At 37.0% G+C, this 20,819-nt stretch overlaps 1 protein-coding gene across 27 annotated transcripts in view; it reads right to left on the reverse strand.

Moving 5' to 3' along the window:
* The window catches only part of STAU2 (staufen double-stranded RNA binding protein 2), a 362,398-nt gene that overhangs the window by 146,448 nt on the left and 195,131 nt on the right, over positions 1-20,819 (reverse strand). For 26 of the 27 annotated variants that reach the window (XM_064267843.1, XM_064267841.1, XM_064267842.1 and 23 more), the window contains one exon: positions 13,186-13,493. In XM_064267843.1, coding sequence (XP_064123913.1) covers positions 13,186-13,493 — 308 coding nt within the window. Of the gene's footprint in view, positions 12,442-13,185; positions 13,494-20,819 lie in introns of all 27 variants that reach the window. The other variant, XM_064267840.1, reaches the window with a different exon arrangement.

Raw genomic sequence — 20,819 nt, forward strand, 5'->3', positions numbered from 1 at the left:
AAGAATGGTGTCACATTCATTGTCAAAAAGAACATTTCAAGATCTATCCTAAAGTACAATGCTGTCAGTGATAGGATAATATCCATATATCTACAATAGAGACCAGTTAATACGACTATTATTCAAATTTACACACTAACCACACCAAGGCCAAAGATGAAAAAACTGAAGATTTTTACCAACTTCTGCAGTCTGAAATTGATCAAACATGCAATCAAAATGCATTGATAATTACTGGTGATTGGAACGCGAAAGTTGGAAACAAAGAAGGAATTGTAGTTGGAGAGTATGGTGCTGGTGACAGAAACGATGCTGGAGATTGCATGACAGAATTCTGCAAGATTGACTTCTTCATTGCAAATATCTTTTTTCAACAACATAGATGGCGACTATGCACGTGGACCTCACCAGATGGAATACACAAGAATCAAATCAACTATATCTGTGGTAACAGAGGATGGAAAAGCTCAATACCATCAGTCAGAACAAGGCCGGGGCCGACTGCAGAACAGACCGTCAAATGCTCACATACAAGTTCAAGCTGAAGCTTAAGTAAATCAGAGCAAGCCCACGAGAGCCAAAATACGGCCTTGGGTATACTCCGCCTGAATTTAGAGACCACCTAAGAACAGATTCGATGCATTGAACACTAATCACTGAAGACCAGACAACTGTGGAATAACATAAAGGACATCATGCATGAAGATAGCATGATGAACAGAAGATTTCAAAGGGCAGCTAGAGAAGACAAAGTAAAATACGATAACGAAATGTGCAAAGACCTGGAATTAGAAAATAAAAAGGGAAGAATGTGGTCTGTAGTTCTCAAGCTGAAAGAACTGAGGAAAAAATGCAAGTCTTGAGTAACAATATTGAAGGATTATGGACAAAAAATTGAATGACACAAAAGAAGATGGAAGGGATGCACAGAGTCACTGTACCAAAAATAACTGGTCGATGTTCAATTATCTCAGGAGGAAGCATTATGATTAGGAACCAGTAATACTTAAGGAAGAAGTCCAAGCTGCAGTGAAGGCATTGGCAAAAAACAAGGCCCCAGAAATTGATACAATACTAACTGAGATGTTTCAACAAATGGATGCAGCACTAGAGAAGTTCACTTGTCTGTGCCAAGAAATTTGGAAGACAGCTACCTGGTAAACCGTCTGGTAGAGATCCATATTTTTGCCCGTTCCAAAGAAAGGCAATCCAACAGAATGCGGAAATTATCAAACAACATCACATTCAAGTAAAATTTTGCTGAAGACCATTCGAAAGTGGCTGCAGCAGTACATTGACAAGGAACTGCCAGAAATTCAAGCCAGATTCAGAAGAAGACGTGAAACATGGGATACCCTCGCTGTCAGGTGGATCACGGCTGAAAGCTGAGAATGCCAGAAAATTGTTTACCTGTGTTTTGCTGACTGTGCAAATACATTCATCTCTATGGATCATAATAAATTATGGATAACACTGCAAAGAATGGGAATTCCAGAGCACTTAATTGTGCTCATGAGGAAACCGCACACAGACCACGAGGCAGTCGTTCAAACAGAACTTTGAACGAGGGGGGTATTACCTGGTTTAATGTCAGGAAAGCTTGTATCCTTTCACCATACTTAGTTTGTACGCTGAGCAAATAATCCGAGAAGGTGGGCTATATGAAGAATGCAGCATCAGGATGGGAGGAAGACTCATTAACAACCTGTGATATGCAAAAGACACAACCCTGCTTACTGAAAGTGAAGAGGACTTGAAGCACTTAACGGATGAAGATCAAAGGCTACAGCCTTCAGTATGGATTGCACCTCAACATAAAGAATACAAAAATCCTCACAACTGGACCAATAAGCAACATCATGATAAACAGAGAAAATACTGAAGTTGTCAAGCATTTCCTTTTACTTGGATCCACAATCATTCCCCATGGAAGCAGCAATCAGGAAATCAGAGGACATACTGCATTGGGCAAATCTGCTACAAAAGGCCTCTTCAGAGTGTTTAAAAGCAAAGAGGTCACCTTGAGAACTAAGCTGTGCCTGACCCAAGCCATGGTATTTTCAATCACCTTGTATGCGTGCAAAAGCTGGACAATGAATAAGGAAGACCAAAAAAGAATGGATGCACTTGAATTATGGTGTTGGTATATTCAGAATACTGAATATACCACGAACTGCCAGAGGAGTAAACAAATCTGTCCTGGAAGAAGTTCAGGCAGAAAACTCCTTAAAAACAAGGATGGCAAGGCGTTATGTCACATACTTTGGGCATATCATCTGGAGGGACCAGTCCCTGGAGAAGGACATCATGCTTGGTAAAATAGAGGACCAGCGAATAAAAGGAAGACTCTCAAGGAGACAGAATGACACAGGGGCTGCAACAATGAGCTCAAGCGTAACAACTGGGAGGATAGGCAGGACTGGACAGTGTTTGTTCTGTTGTACACAGGGTAGCTATGCATCAGAACTGACTTAACGACACCTAACAACAACAAAATTTTAAGAGACTAAATGAACTGCAAGCAGAATTAAAAATAAAAACACTCCTAGACAAAAAACACATACAGTGAAATTGGTAAAAGTGTAAGATAAGGAGAATATCTTGATAGGGTGCAGGCAAAAATACCACATTACATACCTGGTGCTGAAACAACTGGCTATCTTATGAGGAAAAGAATTAACTCCAACCCTTTCCTCACACCATACACAAAATATTAAATTTAAATGGATCTTGGTCTTAAGTATAAAAGTTAAAACTATAAAATGTCTAAAAAAAATCTTTGCAACCTTGAGGTAGTCAAAGATTTCTTATTTAAGACCAAAAAAGCACAAACCACAGGGGAAAAAAATGGAAAACTGACCATCAAAATTGAAAACTTCTGCTCCTCAAAAGACATCATTAAGATAATGAAAGACAAGTAACAGACAATGTCTGCAATACAAAGAACTTGCATCCAATCTGGAAGGCATTATGGTGAGTGAAATTAGTCACAAAAGGACAAATATTGTATGAGACAACTATTGTAAGAACTCAAGAAAAGGTTTAAACACAGAAGAAAAATTCTTTGATGGTTACGAAGGTGAAAGGGAGAAGGAGGGGTAATCACTAACAAGATAGTAGACAAGAATTATCTAAGATGAAGGGAAGGACAACACACAATACAGGGAAAGTCAGCACAACTGGACTAAACCAAAACCTAAGACGTTTCCTGAATATAACCAAACACTTCGAGGGACAGAGTAGCAGGGGCGAGGGTCTGGGGACCACAGTTTCTGGGGACATCTAGGTCAACTGCCATAACAAAATGTATTAAGAAAACCTTCTGCATCCCACTTTGCCCACTTTGGTGAGTGGCACCTGGGATCTTAAAAGCTAGCAAGCAGTCATCTGAGACGGATCAATTGGTCCTAACCTACCTTGAGCAAAGGAAAGTGAAGAACACCAAAGACATAAAGAAAATATGAGCCCAAGAGACAGAAAGGGCCACATAAACTTCAGACTCCATCAGCCTGAGACCAGAAGAACTAGGTGGTGCCCTGACAGGGAATACAACAGAGAGTCCCTGATGGAGCAGGAGAAAAGTGGGGTGCAGAACTCAAATTCTAGTAAAAAGACCAGCCTTGATGGTCTGACTGAGACTGGAGGGACCCCAGGAGACATGGCTCCCGGACTCTCTGTTAGCCCAGAACTAAAGCCATTCCTGAAGCCAATTCTTCAAAGACTAGACTGGACTATAAGACATAAAATGATACTGGTGAGTGGGCTTCTTGGCTCTAGTAGATACGTGAGACTAAACGGGAAGCTCCTGTCTGAAGGCGAGATGAGAAGGCAGAAAGGGACAGGGGCTGGCTGAATGGACACGGGAAATACAGGGTAGAGAGGAGGAGTGCGCTGTCACATTGTAAGGAGAGCAACTGGGGTCACATAACAACGTTTGTGTTAAGTTTTTGTATGAGAAACTGACTTGAATTGTAAACTTTCACTTAAAAGACAACAAAAAAGGTTAAAAAATAAAAAAGAACTTGCATCCAGACTATATAAAGAACTCTTATAACTCAGTAAGAAGAAAGCATCCCAATTAAAAAATTGGGCAAAAGATTTAAACAGACACTTTACAAAAGATATACTAACAAGCACATAAGTACATGAAAAGAGCAAGTATCACTGTCATCAGAGAAATACAAATTGAGATATAATGGGATGCCACTGCACCATCACTAGAAGAGCTAACACAAAAAGGACTGATCATGTCAGTGTATTGAAGCCTTATACTTTGCTAATAGGAACATAATACGATGCAAAGTATTGAAAAAGAGTGTAACGATTTCTTATAAAATTACATGTACACTTACCATATGAGTCAGCAATTCCACTCCAAGGTATTTTTCTAGAAGAATTGGAAACATGTCCACACAAAATCTTGTATATGAAAGTTCATAAATACCTTTATTCATAATAGCCCCGAAGTGAAAACAACCCAAATGTTCACCAAGAGTTAAACTGTTGAAAAATTTGTGGTATATATCCATATAATGGACTAGTTCTTAGCAATAAAAAGGAACCAACTACTGATACAGAAAACACGGGTGAATCCCAAAAACATTATACTAAGTCAAAGAGACCAGACACAAAACTGTTCACACTACATGATCCCATTTATATTTTACGCTTGAACTCTTGAAAAGGCAAAACTAATCTTTGGAGCCAAGGGAGGTAAGGAAAATTGGCTGCAAAGAAGCATAAGGGAACTTTCTGCAGAAATGGAACTAGTCTTGACTATGGTGGTACTGTATTTTTCAAAATTCACCAAACTGTACAATGGAAACAGATGCACTTTATTTTATATATATTATTACTTCAATAAAGTTGATTAAAACATTTAAAATATGGTAATCTTCTTAGACACAAGAGTTGGAGACACTAAGTTATTGTTAATACTTCTCATAATTACTCAGTTAATTTCATAATTAGTTGCCAAGCAAGTCTTACCTTAGGGACTTTGTACTTCAGCACACTTACCATCACTTGAATTTATCCTATTTGTTTAGATGTGATTGTCTGTTCATCCTCCCCCCCACACAATCACATCCTCACCCACACCCACACACACACTCCCAATCTAACATTAGCTCCACGAGGGCAGGAACTGTGACGGTCCTATTCATGCTACATTCCCAGTGCCAAAAAGGGTACCTGACCCATTGTAAGTGCTCAAAAAAATGGACTGAATTAATGAACAAACCCAAACCCTCTGCCATCGAGTCAACTCTGACTCACAGTGACCCCATAAGGTTTCCAAAGCTATAAATCTCTATGGAAGCAGAATGCGACATCTTTCTCCCACAGAGCCGCTGGTGGTTTTCAATCACCAAACTTTCGGTTAGCAGTCGATCACTTTAACCACTGCAGCTTCAGGGCCCCTTATGAATGAAACAAATGAGTCCTTTATGTTAGTACTCATTGGGAATCTCTCCTAGGCCTTTGCCCACTTTCCCTGGTCAGCTTCATCTACTTCTATGGCTTCACATTATGGCTATATACTGATGACTCTCAGATCTGTGTATCCTATTAGTTCTTGCTGATCACCAGATCCATTTACAACTGGATATTGGACAACCTCATTTGGATGTTTCACAGGCAATTCAAATTCAACATATTTAAAATGGAACTTATTAACGTCAAGTTTATTCACCTCATCCATACTTAAAATAAAACCTTCCCTAAATTACACCTGACATTCATATTAACTCTCTGCTTTACTTCACTCTCAAAATTCTTGAAAGAGTATTTAATCTTCAAATAGTCTCTATTTATTCTCCAACACTGTGAATCTAGCTTTTACCCTGGCCAGATAACGAAAACATTCTAATAGAGGTCAGCACAAGAGATCATTTAATTCTTTCAGTTGGACCTTAGACAATTATACCTTAGCTCCCCTCGGCCCCCACCATGCCACTAATTGTCATATTTTAATTCTTTGTTATTTCTCTCCTGGATTTAGACAATTATACCTTAGCTCCCCTCGGCCCCCACCATGCCACTAATTGTCATATTTTAATTCTTTGTTATTTCTCTCCTGGATTCTTATAAAACTGTTCAAAATGGTCTTTCTGTTAACAGTCTTTCTCTTTTTTTGAGGGGGGGGGATCTAATTTATCCTTGACACTGCCTCCAGAGTTATCTTTCTACAATCCAAAAGCAATCGTATCACCACTAACCTTTCAAAAGTAAGTCAGTAGCCCCCCTTTGCTTAATGGCTAAAATTCGAACTCCCAGCAAAACACACAGATCTTTTCAGCCTCCCTTCCAGACCTTCCATTTTGTACTCCAGTTGTTTTCTAAAACACCAGGCCCTTTTATGTCTTCAGTACTTTGCTTCTTCTGCCTGTAACTCCTTTTCTCCTTACCTGCCTTAAAACTCTATGTACATATTCTTTATGACCCATTCCCAATGTGTCCTCTGCTATAAATTCTTCAGTCAGGATTACTCATTCCCATTCATGATTCTTGACATCACTAAACCACACTTCAAGTATAACTCCAGGTTACACCTATATGACACTTATTATATGCGGTAGGCACTACATACATTATTTCATATAGCATGCTACAAACTGTTGGTTATTTTTATCAAACTGTTGTATAACATTTGAAGACTGGCTCCTGGAAATAGGGGTCATGGTGATGGTTAATCTTCTTCTAGATATTGGTTTTATTTACCTGTCTGTCCCAACTTGCCCCTAACTCTTCCTTTGCCCAGTATTCAGCATGCTCCCTAGCATTTGTAGGTACATAGTATTTGGAAACCCTGGTGGCATAGTGGTTAAGTGCTATGGCTGCTAACCAAGAGGTCGGTAGTTCGAATCCACCAGGCGCTCCTTGGAAACTCTATCAGGCAGTTCTACTCTGTCCTATGGGGTCGTTAGGAGTTGAAATCGACTCAACAGCAGTGGGTTTGGTTTTTTTTTTTTAGTATTTTCCCAGATTAAACAAAAGTTCCATTTCCTGTTCTTCAGCTGAAATCAATTCCAGTGTTCAATGAGACAACACTGTACAGCCAGATTAACTTCATATTCATTCAGTTCTTTACATACATGCTGAAATAACTTAAGACTGTTCATAATGTACCAAGTCCCAAACCCCAACACACTGCATCGAGCTGATTCTGACCCACAGCAACCCTACTGGGCTGAGCAGAGCTGCCCCATAGGGCTTCCAAGGCTGTAAACCTTTACAGAAGCAGACTGTCACATCTTTCTCCCAAGGAGCAGCCAGTGGCTTCCAACTGCCGACCTCTTGGTTAGCAGCCGAGTACTTAACCTCTGCGCCACCAGGGCTCCCTATGTACTACCTTTCCCTTTCAGCTGTGAACCTTATTTTCTCAAATATTCCACTTTAGGACCTGTTCCTGAAATTTTCTTCTACTTAAAAATGACAATAGTGCCGATAAAAACATTTTTGAAGTTTTTCAAAAATCCATTTTCCCTGACAGTTAAATCTGCTTTTTGATATAATCATGTTAAGATGGTAGAAATTTACAGAACAGAAAATGTCAGGGTTTAAAATCAACTAATAATTCCATACAGGGAAATGAGAAAACACGTTCCTGATATGACGTTTTACTTGTGTAGTCCCTCAAATGTGTATCTATGTAATAAAATTTTATGTTATGAAGTCCAGAGCCCCTTCCAGCTCAAAAGAGAAGGAATTCCTAAATGGTTCAGACTCAGTTGTGTACATAGTTGAGGGCAGAAATTAAAGGCAAATGTAGGAAATATATATTTTTACTAATGACATAAAATATTAAAAAATACATTTGACTAGTACTATTTTTACTAAACCAAACCAATATCCATAAGACCATGAATTACCACCACAAACTAGTCCTACTTACAGGTATCAGTGTCCAAGCATTACATAATAGTTGGTTAAAATAATAAAAATTTTTAGGCAAAAATGTTCTAGGCACTTTTGTTTGCTTCCTGGAACAGTGTGTGTAATGCCTACTTCAATGACTGACACACGATGATACAGTTGATCAACGTCAGGTCCCTTCCTTTGCTTGCCACGCATCTCCTAGGTAAACCACGCCTCTGGTATGCTACAGTGGTTTTTTATTCAGCGTGCAGAAACTCTTTACATGCAGTATTCCATGTACTGTCTTCATTCTCAAAAGTGTCTTGAATGAGAAGAGAACAATGCATATGAACTTTTAGCTATTGGCATTTGCGGAAAAAGTCTCTTTAGACAGATTTGTCTTTAGCTGCCAGCCTGATCTGAGGGTACCTGATGGGTACACTGCAATTAATCTTATGCCTTCAAGTAAAAATCACATCCCTGCCAAACTTTTTTGGCAAAAGGAAAACATAATCCACCTTTGGATGAAAAATGTGTTTTTTTCTTCAAAGACTCCATTTTCAAATAATTCTGAATATCAGAATTTTCATGTTGACTTGAAATCTCTTCTCATACAAACAAACAAAAAGAAGCTATAGATACTTCTGCTTGGGTAAGACACAGAATGACAATCATTTTGCAGTGCCAGGTGGTTCATTTCTGACCCACAGAAAACATATGGTGGTGGGAACAGCTGTTTGTGTGTGTGTGTGTATATATATATATATTTTAATGTGTATGTATGACTTGGTGCATCTAGGCTCAAGATGACTGTCTTTGTCTTTTGAGTCCCTGTGGTTATACACTGCAGTGATTTAGGGTGGGGTTAGTTCTGAATAGTTTATGCAATAGTAATGGGCTGTTTTACTCAAAGCCTGCTTGATTCTTACCTGTATTACTTTTACTCATCATGGTATGTTTTTAAAGCATCAGGATTTCTTTCTTCAAACATGTAACATTTTTCTCTATAGAGTTTGGAATTTCAACAAAATGAGTTATCTATAATCCCACTACCTCTCCTGGAAATACAGTTAAGTGATATGCAGTTTGCATACTCCTGGGAGCTTAGCTGGGTATATGAAGGTCCAAGGATATCAGAGACAACACATCAGTCCGCATGAACTTGGGCTACCCATTTTAAGAAGAAATCTGGGTTTTAGGGCCACTATAAAAGGCTTAGCCTTTTGGAGAGCTCAAATAGCAATCAGTCCAAACTCTCCACATCTTTGGAAAGTAGTCAAGGTGAAATCCAGGACAGATTTTTAAGGAGTAACTGCAAATAAGAGCAAAATCTGCTGACCCCGTGTCAAACCCACAAATGTGTTTTCTTCATTTTACTCTAATTTCTCATTATTTTTTACTACCATTTTATAACAGCCCAGATGAAAATGTGGGCCCAGAAGTAACACAGTAAGTTATGTTTCAAGGACAAATAAATAAACATTTCTAAGTAGGAGTATATATGAATATACCTAATTTCTTACTCCATATTTTCTTATTAGAAACCTATAAATTTCTACTTACATTGGCCTTTTTAAAAATGGATACTTCATTCTTCAAAAAAATTGCTACAAACAGCCACTTTGATAATATACGGATTGCAAAATATGTAGTTTAAGCAACATACCAAAGAGTACAGAAAGGAGAAAGACTAATTCTCAGGGAAGCCAGCTCGCTCAAAAGAAAATCTCAATGCAATGTATACTAAGGTCATATTCTCAAAAATAAATACTTAAAATAAGCCTGTAACTATAAAAGAAGCCTGCTATAATCGTATTAAACTTCACAAAAGGAGACATACCAGTTGAAATGTATTAAGTCTGAATTGTATTTGAGAAGAAAGCTTTTAAGTAAACATTTCAAAGGCTACTACTGACATTTTCATCTTGCTGCAAATGACACCAACATTAAAACCTCACAGTAATGAAAACCCCTCTGTAAAACATTCCTTGATTTTGTAAAATAAACTAAATTATGCCTTATCTAAGATTACCAACTAAGTACTTCTTTATATCTTCTTCTGTAAGGAGTAAGAAAACTAGTTAATCATATTTTACTTGAAAGGTTTTACAACGGATGATGTTCACAGGAGGCGCACAGAAGAGAAAATTAAAATTAAATCTATCTAGAAAGAATACTAAAATAATTCACTTCCATTTCCAGTCTAATCACTTCTCTAATGACTCATTTAAACAAAAGAACTGCTTGTATTTAATTATACAAAATGATTTCTAATACAATTAGTATGCAAAAGCATACTAAAGATGTAAATGCTTAGAATAATGTAAATTACAACATAATAAAGTCTCCGTTTCTGCTGAAATGCACATTTCAAGAATGTCTTTTCCATAATAATAATTTCCTCAAAAAGCTGAATAATTTCGAAATATTTTGATATTATAACTAAAGAGTATCAAGTTACGTAACAAAAAACCCTGAAGCACTATGGTATAATTATAATTTAAAATGAATTTTTCTGAAATGTGTAGAAGTTATAGAAATGTACTAGCTGTGTCAAAGTCTGAGGTTCACAGAACTACTAACATAAAACTTTTTTTCCTAAAAAATAATAAAACAATCAATAAGCATGTTCAAGTTTTTAGGAAAGATAATTGAAATGTACTTATCAAACTCAAAGAAATACTCATTTATGACAGAGATCCAAAAGGCATGCTTCTAAAAGACAGTAAATGCTTTGGGTGCGTCAAAGCGAGGATGAGAGTTACTGAGACTATGCAAGCGTTCAGTCACATCCTGCTCTATGAAGCCAGCTTTATTAATAATAATTTCAATTATTTTGCAGATTTAAACAAAAGGATGTAAGCCTCATACCTACATTCTGGTGAGAAAACAGGCTTTTTGCAATTTATAAATTTCATTTTAAAATATTGGATAATGAAAAAATTTGAAAGTTAAAACAATTTAGTTTTCAATGCACTCATATATTTTTACTTTGTAATACAATATAGCTGTCACATACAATGGCTCTGGTAGGCTTAAATCAAATTTCAACGGCAACAGAAGTCCAGTGAAAGCTTTACACAAGGTTCAATAAGCAATACTATCTGTTCAGAGTACAATAACAAAACAAAAAAAGTACTAACCTAGAAACACAGAAAAAGAATTTATTTTTAAATTCCAGAAATAAAAATAACAGAATACCATGTAATCTATAACAAGCTGGTCCTATAATTTCTAAACTATAGGCCCATTAAAACATTTATGAAATGGGAACAATCTACATGTTCTTCTATCAGGTAAATATATCTGAGAAAGTTATCTGTAAAGAAAAGGCTGTAAAACTCTTAGCCACAAAGAACCTTCCACAGTGAAAGCTCTGTGCCTGATGCGACACTAGCCATTTCCCACAGGGATTCTGTTCACTGCTCAGCTGCAGGTAGCACTCCATCAGCAACACCGTACTAAGCTCATTTGACCAAAGAAGCACGGTAATGTTTTAAAACCATCTGTTTATATTCGTTAGTACGTAAAATCACAGTACACAAATTTGGAAATGTTTAATTTGCCCATAAATAAGAGTATATTATCTCAGCATAAGCTTAAAAAAAAAGGTCTAAGCAGTCAGCTCAATCACAGTGGGAGCAGACTCTACATTTTGGCTGAAGTCAAGATATTTTAAAATTAAAACTGTTGTCACTGCCAAGAACTAACAAATAAAGACAAATAAAACAAAGTAAGTAGTTCTTCTGGCAGCAGCAAAATTTTTACATCTACCATAATAACATCTCCAAGCAAGAATTAATTCGGAGCTTGAATGCAATTTGTGCTTTGTTTCTATAAAAATGCAGTGTTACTCTCAGACATTTCTAAATGACTAGATGCGTAAATAAGCGGTGAATTTCTTTTCATCACAAGTTTATTTCTAGTTCATCTTAAGCAGATTATAGATAGAACTAAAAATTATTTAGCTTTTTTTCTAGTACTTCAACTGGATGAATCAAGGTTTCTTTTTTAAACGGTGATTTATTGTAATTCCTAAGGTAAACAACAAAAACAAATTCTAAAATTGTTTAACTTTGAGTGTTTAAAATTTCAGATGACAGACCCAATAATCATTAACAGCTTCTTTAATTTCATGTTAACAGTCCAATTAAGAACGCTACCGACTACCTGGCAATAGAGTTGAAAGAACTGGAAGGTTTCTGTGAAGGGAATAGAAAAACATGCAAAATACCCCCCAGAACACATGATCTTTCTCATTTTATAATCTAAACTTGTAACATTTTATAAATACATGATCATTCTACACAATACAGATCTTCTAGCGCATTACTAAAGGAAATTACAGTTTTTGGTCTTAAGGAATAAGACTAAGATGGAAAAGCGGATGAAAACAGTGAAATCCGAGGGAGCAATACACCGCACACAGCACGCTGCTGTTCACTCCGTCAGCCTAGCGCAATCACAGTTCAGTACATGATTTTCAAGGCAACTAAGAAATCTGGACACAGGTATTTCCCCTTCCTAGAGTTAACAATTCTTTGAAAAGCTCTGATCTATCCATAAAGGACTGTTTTTCTTTTTCTGAAAAGGGAACAAAGAATAAATATAAAAAAAAGTTCCCACCTCCAAATTCATACATAACAAGTTAAATGGTAGTTTCAGGGTGTGCAGTGAAGTAGAATTGTTGGTACCATCTGAGGCAGGTTCTACCCTAAATGGCCCAAAACATGATCCAATAAAACAAACCTATGTTTTCATGTCTCAAACAACTAGAAAGCATTCCATGAATGTTCTGATGCCGTGTTTAGTTAACTTCTCAGGTAACAGGCCTCAAGGGTGGTATACCTTAACACTGTACCTGAATCTTTACTGACCATGGAATGCCAAATTCAAAACAGCTATGGAAGTAGAATCATCATTAGAAAAACTAAACCTTAATGTAAAACGAGGGAGAACTGAGTGCTAAATACTAATACCAAATATCTGAAGGCAGAATGTTTGTGGAAGACGGTGATGTACCCAATGAAAATCAACCAGCACAAAACAGAGAATGAAAAATGTCTGAGGAGACAGAGAGAGAAAGAAAGAAGGGAAATAGTGTAGAGTCAGAGCTAGACAGCAAGGAATTACTGGATAGATTGAAAATAAGGAAAAATGTGGCATGTGCATGGCTCTCTCTTTCTGTCCTCTGTGTTCCTAATAATTTACAATTCAAGTGGCATGTAGGACAAAACAGAAGGCAAGAATGAGCCTTCTGATGGATAGAAATGAAAGATTTGGGGCTAAGGGGTTGTTTCGTTTTTTGTTTTTGCTTTTGATTCATACCTGAAAGCCTTGAATCCTTGCTAAATATTCCAGTTGTTTTGAAGGTTGTACTGGAGAACAAGGGGGAGTAGGAGAACTTCCTTTTAAACCTATAGCTTCAGCTGTAGGAGACGTTCCATTCATAAGGAGTTCCCTTGCAATTGTAGCCGAACTATTCGATGTGGGAGATATACTGAAGAAAGAGCTTGAAGGTTGGTTCATATCTTTGGGTGACAAATAGCCCAGAGTAGTGCCAGAGATTACTTTGTGGCGGCTGGCTTCCATCTCTTGATAAACATCAGGAGACAAATGAAGAATTCCTTTTGGAGCTATAAATAAAATGAAGGAAGATTGTTAGTACACTTAAAATAATTGACATAGAAACATGTTGTAGCATCATTAACTCAACGATTTCACTTGGTATGGTAATAAAGCACTGAGAAACACTGTCAATCAAATGTCCTCTTCACAGCTGCAGAGGCAATTGCAACTGGAGAATAATGCATGCTTCAATATTCCTAAAATCTGAAGTTTAAATAAATCTACAAAAGGATTTCAGTGGACTGTGCGTGTGGTAGGGAAGCTATGGAGGGAGAAGAGAAACTGATATGTGGAAGTGCCATGGGGGAGAAGATAGAGAATATGCAGAGTGTTCACTTTGCAATGTAATATTTTATGTTCTGATAAAGAGACATGAAACCCCCAACTGGGGCAGAGTAGGTAAAACGAAAGCTATATCAATCCAAGTGTCTTCTGCAGTACAAACCCACACATCCAATGGCCTATTGATTCTCTCTTCTCCATACGGATGTCCCACAGACATCTCTAACTTATGAACATGTCAAAAAGTGACAGAGCATCTTCTTCCCCAAACTAGCACTATCTCCTATTTTGCTTATCTCATTATGGTACCATCATCTATCTGCTCAGTTGCCTAACCTAGAAATCTGGCAACCATCTTTCAACCACCCACAACCAAGTAGTCACCATGCCCCACCAAACATCTCTAGAATTTGGCCCTCCATCATTAAGTTCATCAGTTCATGTCAGGCCATGGGCAAGTTCTAACACCAAGAGAAGTGAGCCTGTGTGGGCTGTGCCATCAGCTGGTGGGCTTTTAAGCATATGAAAGGGGCACTTCCCTTTGACTACCATCTGTCTCAGAGATGTTTCAAACCACATTTCCCACTGCTTTCTCTAATGTCTTTTGATTCAATATTAACAATTCCAAAAGCGTGATGTCTTTTGAAATTACTGAAAAGTTACCACTTTTGGAGACTGTGCTCTGAGAGATGTAACTTAATCCTCTTTCTTCCACCCCTCCCTCCTCCAACATTAGCCTGATTCAAGCTCTCAATGTTTCTCACCTGGGCTCCTATAACAAATGCTAAAAGGAGTCACTGCTTCTGGTCTCCCCAGCGTCTATTTCCCAAAATGTGTTCCGTAACACTCTCCAGGTAAAACGGTTTTGTGATTGTTTTGGAAACAGACAGTGGTGATGGTTGCACAATATGGTGAATGTAATTAATCTTGCTGAATTACACATTTAGCAATGGTTAAAATCGCCAAAAAAAAAAAAATTGTCACATATATTTTACTACAATAAAATTGAAAAAGTAAAATTTTAGAAAAGGGTAGCATGATAAATAAATTTGGGAGAAAAAGGCAAATTATACACAGCTCTTTGGTGGGAGTAAAAATGCACACTACCAGAGTAAAAACTCTGAGAATCCAGCAGAATATAAGTGTCTTCACCTTGGTTTAACCCAGGGTTTCCTAAATTTATTTTATATCCAAGCATTTTTTACATAACATTAACAGCATCTAACACTTTGGGATATGCTAGAGACTAGACAATTTTCTTATTTAAAGTCTTTCACTGGATCCCCATCACTTTCACTATAGAATCCAAACTCCATAAGATGGCCTACAAACCCCTTAACGGTCTGGGTCCCAGTTACCTCTTTATCCTCATCTACTAATTCCTGATGAGGACCCCACACTCCAGTCATGCGCTCATTTGCACTTCTTCCAATACTTCACACTGCTTGATCCCATCACACCATTGTTTGTATTACTCAAACACACACACACACAAATTGAACTGTTACTGCTATGTCCTAGACAATGTGCTAACCAATACTGTCCTGCCCCTAAATCAGGCTCAATCTATTATAAGAGGAAAATGAAAACAGATCATATAATGTGATGGGTGCCTTACTAGAAATGGGTCTAGAGTACAGTGGGGAAGGAGATGCATTAGGAGCTCAGGAAAGATTTCTTGGAGGAGATGATATCGACAGTAAATTTTAAGGGATAAGGAGAAGTTAACCAAGGGAGAAGAGCATTCAAGGCAGGTGGACAGCTGAGTGAACGCACAGACAAGCAATGTGTGTGTCGCAGGAACCCTCAAGCTGGTCTTCAGCACTAGAACATAAAGGGGAAGTTGGGGAACTGCAAAAGGCAAAGCTGGAGGAAGGCAAGGGCCAGGTTCCAATGGGACTTTATCCTGATGGCATTAAAGCATTATTTTGTTTTCTTTTATTTTAGTGAAAGTATACAGCCAAAGATCCACCTTTCAGCAATTTCTACGTGTACAATTCAATGACATTGATTACATTCTTCAAGTTGTGCTACCATTCTCGCTATCCTTTTCCAAATTATTCCACCACCGTTATTTCAAACTCACCACCCCCTAAGCGTCCAATTCAACCTTTCGAGTTGCCATTGACAATCTGATCTCACATAGATAATTCTTTTATTTTTCCAGTAATCTAACTAGCTTAAAATAATTTTTGAATTCTCTTTATGCTTTTGTGTAGTTTTCAAGCTCTGTACATGTGAGTTTTATAATCAGGAAGGAATTTCAATAATTTTTTAATAAGAAAACGGTGAAAAAAATACTGATGGAATCTCACCAACCAGAGTAAACTACTTTTAACATTTTGCTTTTAAAGGTAGGCTTTTACTCTTTTTCTCCGCTATGTGCTTTTTCTGTTGTTATTAATTTGAAAAAGAAAAAAGTTATAACACAATATATTTCTATTACTAATTTTAAAAGCATAATATTTCATTATAAGAACTTGTTTCTTTAAACATTTCATATTGTCTGACATCTAATTTCTTTGTAATTTACTGAAATTATAAACAACATAGTGCTGAACATTCTTGTAATTAAATTCCTGTTCACATAAAAAATGATTTCCTTAAATTAGAAGCAGAATTACTAGTTCAAAGATATGCATTCTAGGTATTTTGACACTAACACTACCCTCCAAAAAATGTTGCACTGATTTCTCACCCACAGAAATATATGAAAGTGCGTTTCTTCCTACTTCAAAATTGGATATTATTATTTTAAAATCTTTGCCACTTATCTACAGAAACAGTGACAGAAAGCAGGTCAGTGATTGCCTGGGGATGAAGGCGGAGGGAGTGACAGATTGCAAAAGAGCACGAGGAATCTTTTGGGGTATGCAACGTTCAGTTCACGGGTATATAAATATGTCAAAACTAATCAAATTGTACACATTATGTGTAGTTTATTATATGTCAACTATAACTCCATAAAACTGTAAAAATCTTTTGTCAATTTGATATGTGAAAATGTCTTATGATTGATTTTTGTTTTTTTACTAGCTGCATAAATACCATATCTATTTCTTATTTAAATAATAACAAGTGTTATGGCTAAATTCTATACTGAAAAAATCAAGAAACTAACAGCATTACTTCAATAGTGTTATTACACAGCAGTAGTGGGCTTGCCCATAGCAATATTATAAAGCAAGAAAAATGCTCTCAGCGCTCAAGAGAGGCATTTCATCACAGTAGAAGAACTCATGCAGAGTTCAGGATCCCTTATTCCCAGCAAAGCCTGAACTGACTTTTCTTCATAACTAAATAAGTTCCTTTCTACAGACTTCCACTAACAGTCACTCAAAGAGTACAAAGACACATGTGGATCTATGGGGCCAGCTACTGAATGATTTTCAACTTCAGTGAAAACTGAATGGGTCTTTATTAATTTAGGTTCTTCCCGATGTGAATTTAAGTTGTTTTTCAATAGGGTAAAGACCTGAAAGCACAATCGAAGAGTGATTTAGGGTATGTTTGTTTATATGGCCAGTTAGGTCTCCCGAAAATCTAAACCAATTGATACTTGTTAGCAATGTGTGTTTAACCTGTTCCTACACATCTACCAAAATAGGTTTTAGTTATTTTCAATAATCATTCAGGTAACTCCAGGTTTTACTGGGAGAGTTGCAGAATAAGTTTTGAACTGGAGAGCTCTTACAAGATTTTATCATATGTACAGACAAGGAAACTCAGCAAAACCTTGCCTTTCAATGTTCACTAATGTCATGATTCTTCCAGGGAGGCTGAAGAACACATTTATGAGCAGCAAGTAGTGTTAGGGGTTTCAGAACAACAGGACAAGCCAATGTAGCAAGAAAGAAATCCCACTGCACTGATCCAAATGGTTAGTGTAGTCTATAAGGAAAGATTTCTCTGGAAGTCCATGAAAGACTGCATAGATGTTTCTTTAAACAGGGAATATGTCACTTTTTATACTAGAGCTTTGAAAAAAAAAAAAAAGAATTACATTATGCTCCCAGCTTGAATTCTCGCTGTAACTATGTTGGACTAACTTTTGTTTATAAATACTCAATTCCCAATAATATTCAGGTCCACTTCTGTCACACTGAATTTTTCATAACAAAAAATAATGCTATTTCCCTAAAAATAAATCAAAAAAAAACTGCTAAAAATAAAGAATTCTTATACTGAAAACACAGACTGTTGGTTCAAAACAGGAAATTTGAAAACGTATGACCAGCAACAGCATGATTTATCAGTCTTATGGTGATTTTTAAAGATCATTTATATGAAAACTGGTAAAACCAAATAAGGTCTGCAGTCTAGTTAACTGTACTGCACCCATATTAATTTCCTGGTTTTGATAACACACTTAACACACTGTAGTTACTTAAGATGTCACCATGAGTAATGGGTTCCCTCCTCTCTACCATTTTAACAACTTCTTGTGATTCTATAATTAGATTTTTTAAAGTTTTAAAAAATCAATTACAAGAAAACGCTGTTACCCTGGCTCTGAGCCTCTCCCTGAGTACAGAGGCCCTGGGACAGGGCAGTGCTGGAGATACCAAGGTGGCAGCCCTAGTCCCGGATGTCACACCATGGATAAGCCAGGCTGTGCTGGCAATGCTAGTTCCTTGAGTTCGACAGCTTTCATCACCACCTCAGCCTAGTGCATAGCCCCTGCCTCCCCAGGCTCAGGCTGCTTGACCTTTAGCTACCTGAGAGCAAGAGACCCTGATGGTAGTGTAGGCCTCATGGCTGGGACTCTTTCCCAGGGAAGCCTGAAGCCATTTATCAGGAGAGAGTGTACATAACCCCAGATGGAGCCCACCAGACCACCACAGTCACTCTTGGAGTTAGAGCAAATGGAATCTACCTTCTGCATGATCTTTAACTACACTAGGCTGATTCGATCTATAGAAATTTCCTCTTCCTGCTGTCCTGTTGTTGGTATCTAATAGGACGGGGGGCATTTGTGTGGGACACCACCTCTCCTTTTCCAGATAGCACATTATCAACCTGGCTTTCTAGCTGAGGACCTGAAGCCCCAGTTCTGCCTACTTTTTAAGTCAAATAAACACTATTCAAATGGAGAAAAAAATCTAATAGGGCAAAATTTAAAAGAAATTCTTCTGAATATTAAAATTAGAAACAAATGGAAAGTGTTGGCTAAGAACAATAAAAAATTTAAAAAGATGGTAAAAAAAGCTGTTAGAAGTTTCTTTTTAAGATCAGTTTCAGAAATCACATCAGAAGGTAAAGTTCTCTTAAAAAAAAATAAGGAAAATTTGGTCAGATCTTATACTAGAAAGGGGGCCAATACTGTTCTGGATTAAAAAGTAGCAGCTACATTTAAGTAAGAGTCATTACTGAACAAATGAACAAAATGATGTATTTTAATGTGCTCAAAAAGCAGACTTAAATCAGTGGTAAAAATTAACCTTGTTTTTGCTCTTAGAGTGAATTGTTTTCTTGGATGAAAACACTGATATTGCTATTTTGTGCGTTTCTTGGTCCTTTTTTTTTTTCTACATTTAACATAATGATGTATATAAACAGTTATTACTGTGGTGGCTACTCATGAAAGAAATTACTGACAAAGAACTTTTTGACAAGATATTTCAGTTTTTTGGTGAGTACAGTAATAGTCTAGTCCTAATCCATACAGACAAAACCCCAGGGTAGCAGAGCCTTGCTAGGAGGTCCGTCCGATACAGCCACCCATCCACCTCAAAAGACATCCCTTGATTTTCTCAGCAAGTCCAGAGTACAAAAGGGTAAATGGTAAGTTTTCTTTGAAAAATTACAAACAATGATAACAGAAAAAAAAAAAAAAAAGTTTATTGAATACTTACCTGTTTTTTAGAACAATCAGTAATGAAATGGAAAATGCTTTTGGAAAATTTGTTCTACTGTACAATGTTACTAGCTTATCAAAGAAAGGTACTGATCAGAGTTTTCAAACCCAGAGTTGAATTGTTATTTTTCATTAAAAGAGAGGGGGGAAAAGTATATAATGACAAATCATAAGAACCTGAATATGGTGAATAAATTCACCACTCATCTTAACAAGAAAGGTCTTGCTTAGTTGGCTTGTTTAGAATAAATTTTTTCAAGGCTAAACCTTTTCAATAAAGGCAGGACTGTCAGTATTTTCACCCAGTAAAACAAAACTGGCAATGAAAATGAAATTTGAGAGCAGCTTCTGGGATAATGAGCCATCTTCAATTACTAGTTTAATTATGAGGGGTAAAAATGTGGCTGGTAAAATAAAGATCATCCTCATTGGTCATCTTTCTTCACTGAAAAAAATGCTTTAGTTATTATTTCCCTAAGATTGCAAAAAAGACCAAATAATGGATTATTAAGTCTGTCATACGACACAAATCACTTGCCCTCTCAGCAGGAAGAAACACATATTGAAACATTTACTATAGCAGCACCCAAACATTGTACCACACTGTTCCTCTGCTGGCATCCTGAGTGTCTCTCCCTAGTCAATATATCATGCCAACCAGCTCACAAAACAATAATTATAGCTAAAACTCATACTAGATATCAGGCTTGTTCCAGAAGTTTTGCATGTATTAACTCAGCAATCCTCACAGTGATCCTGTGAAGTAAGGACTATGATTATCTCCATTTTACAGGTGAAGATTCTAAGGCACAGAGAGGTTATGTGAAAACCAGAGGCTACTGCCCTCACCTAGTGTCCTAAAATATCCAGAGCTGTTATATTACCTAACACGTCCAGTTCTCAACATAAAACTATGAGACATGCAAAGAAAGAAAAATGTGATCCACTGACCCATACATAGGGGAAAATATTAACAGGCAACAGAAACTGATGACAATTCTTCCCCAAAGTGATATACAGATTTAGTGTAATTCATATTAAAAAACCCAGCAAGATTTTTTGTACATAGAGACAAGGTTATTCTGAAATTTATATGAAAAGGCAAAGGAAATAAAATAGCTAAAACAAGTTTGAAAAAAGAATAAAGTGGGAGAGATCAGTCCACCCAATTGAAGATTTATTATACAGTTAGAGT

The sequence above is a fragment of the Loxodonta africana genome, chromosome 14, assembly GCF_030014295.1.
Source record: "Loxodonta africana isolate mLoxAfr1 chromosome 14, mLoxAfr1.hap2, whole genome shotgun sequence".
Taxonomy (NCBI): Eukaryota; Metazoa; Chordata; class Mammalia; order Proboscidea; family Elephantidae; genus Loxodonta; species Loxodonta africana.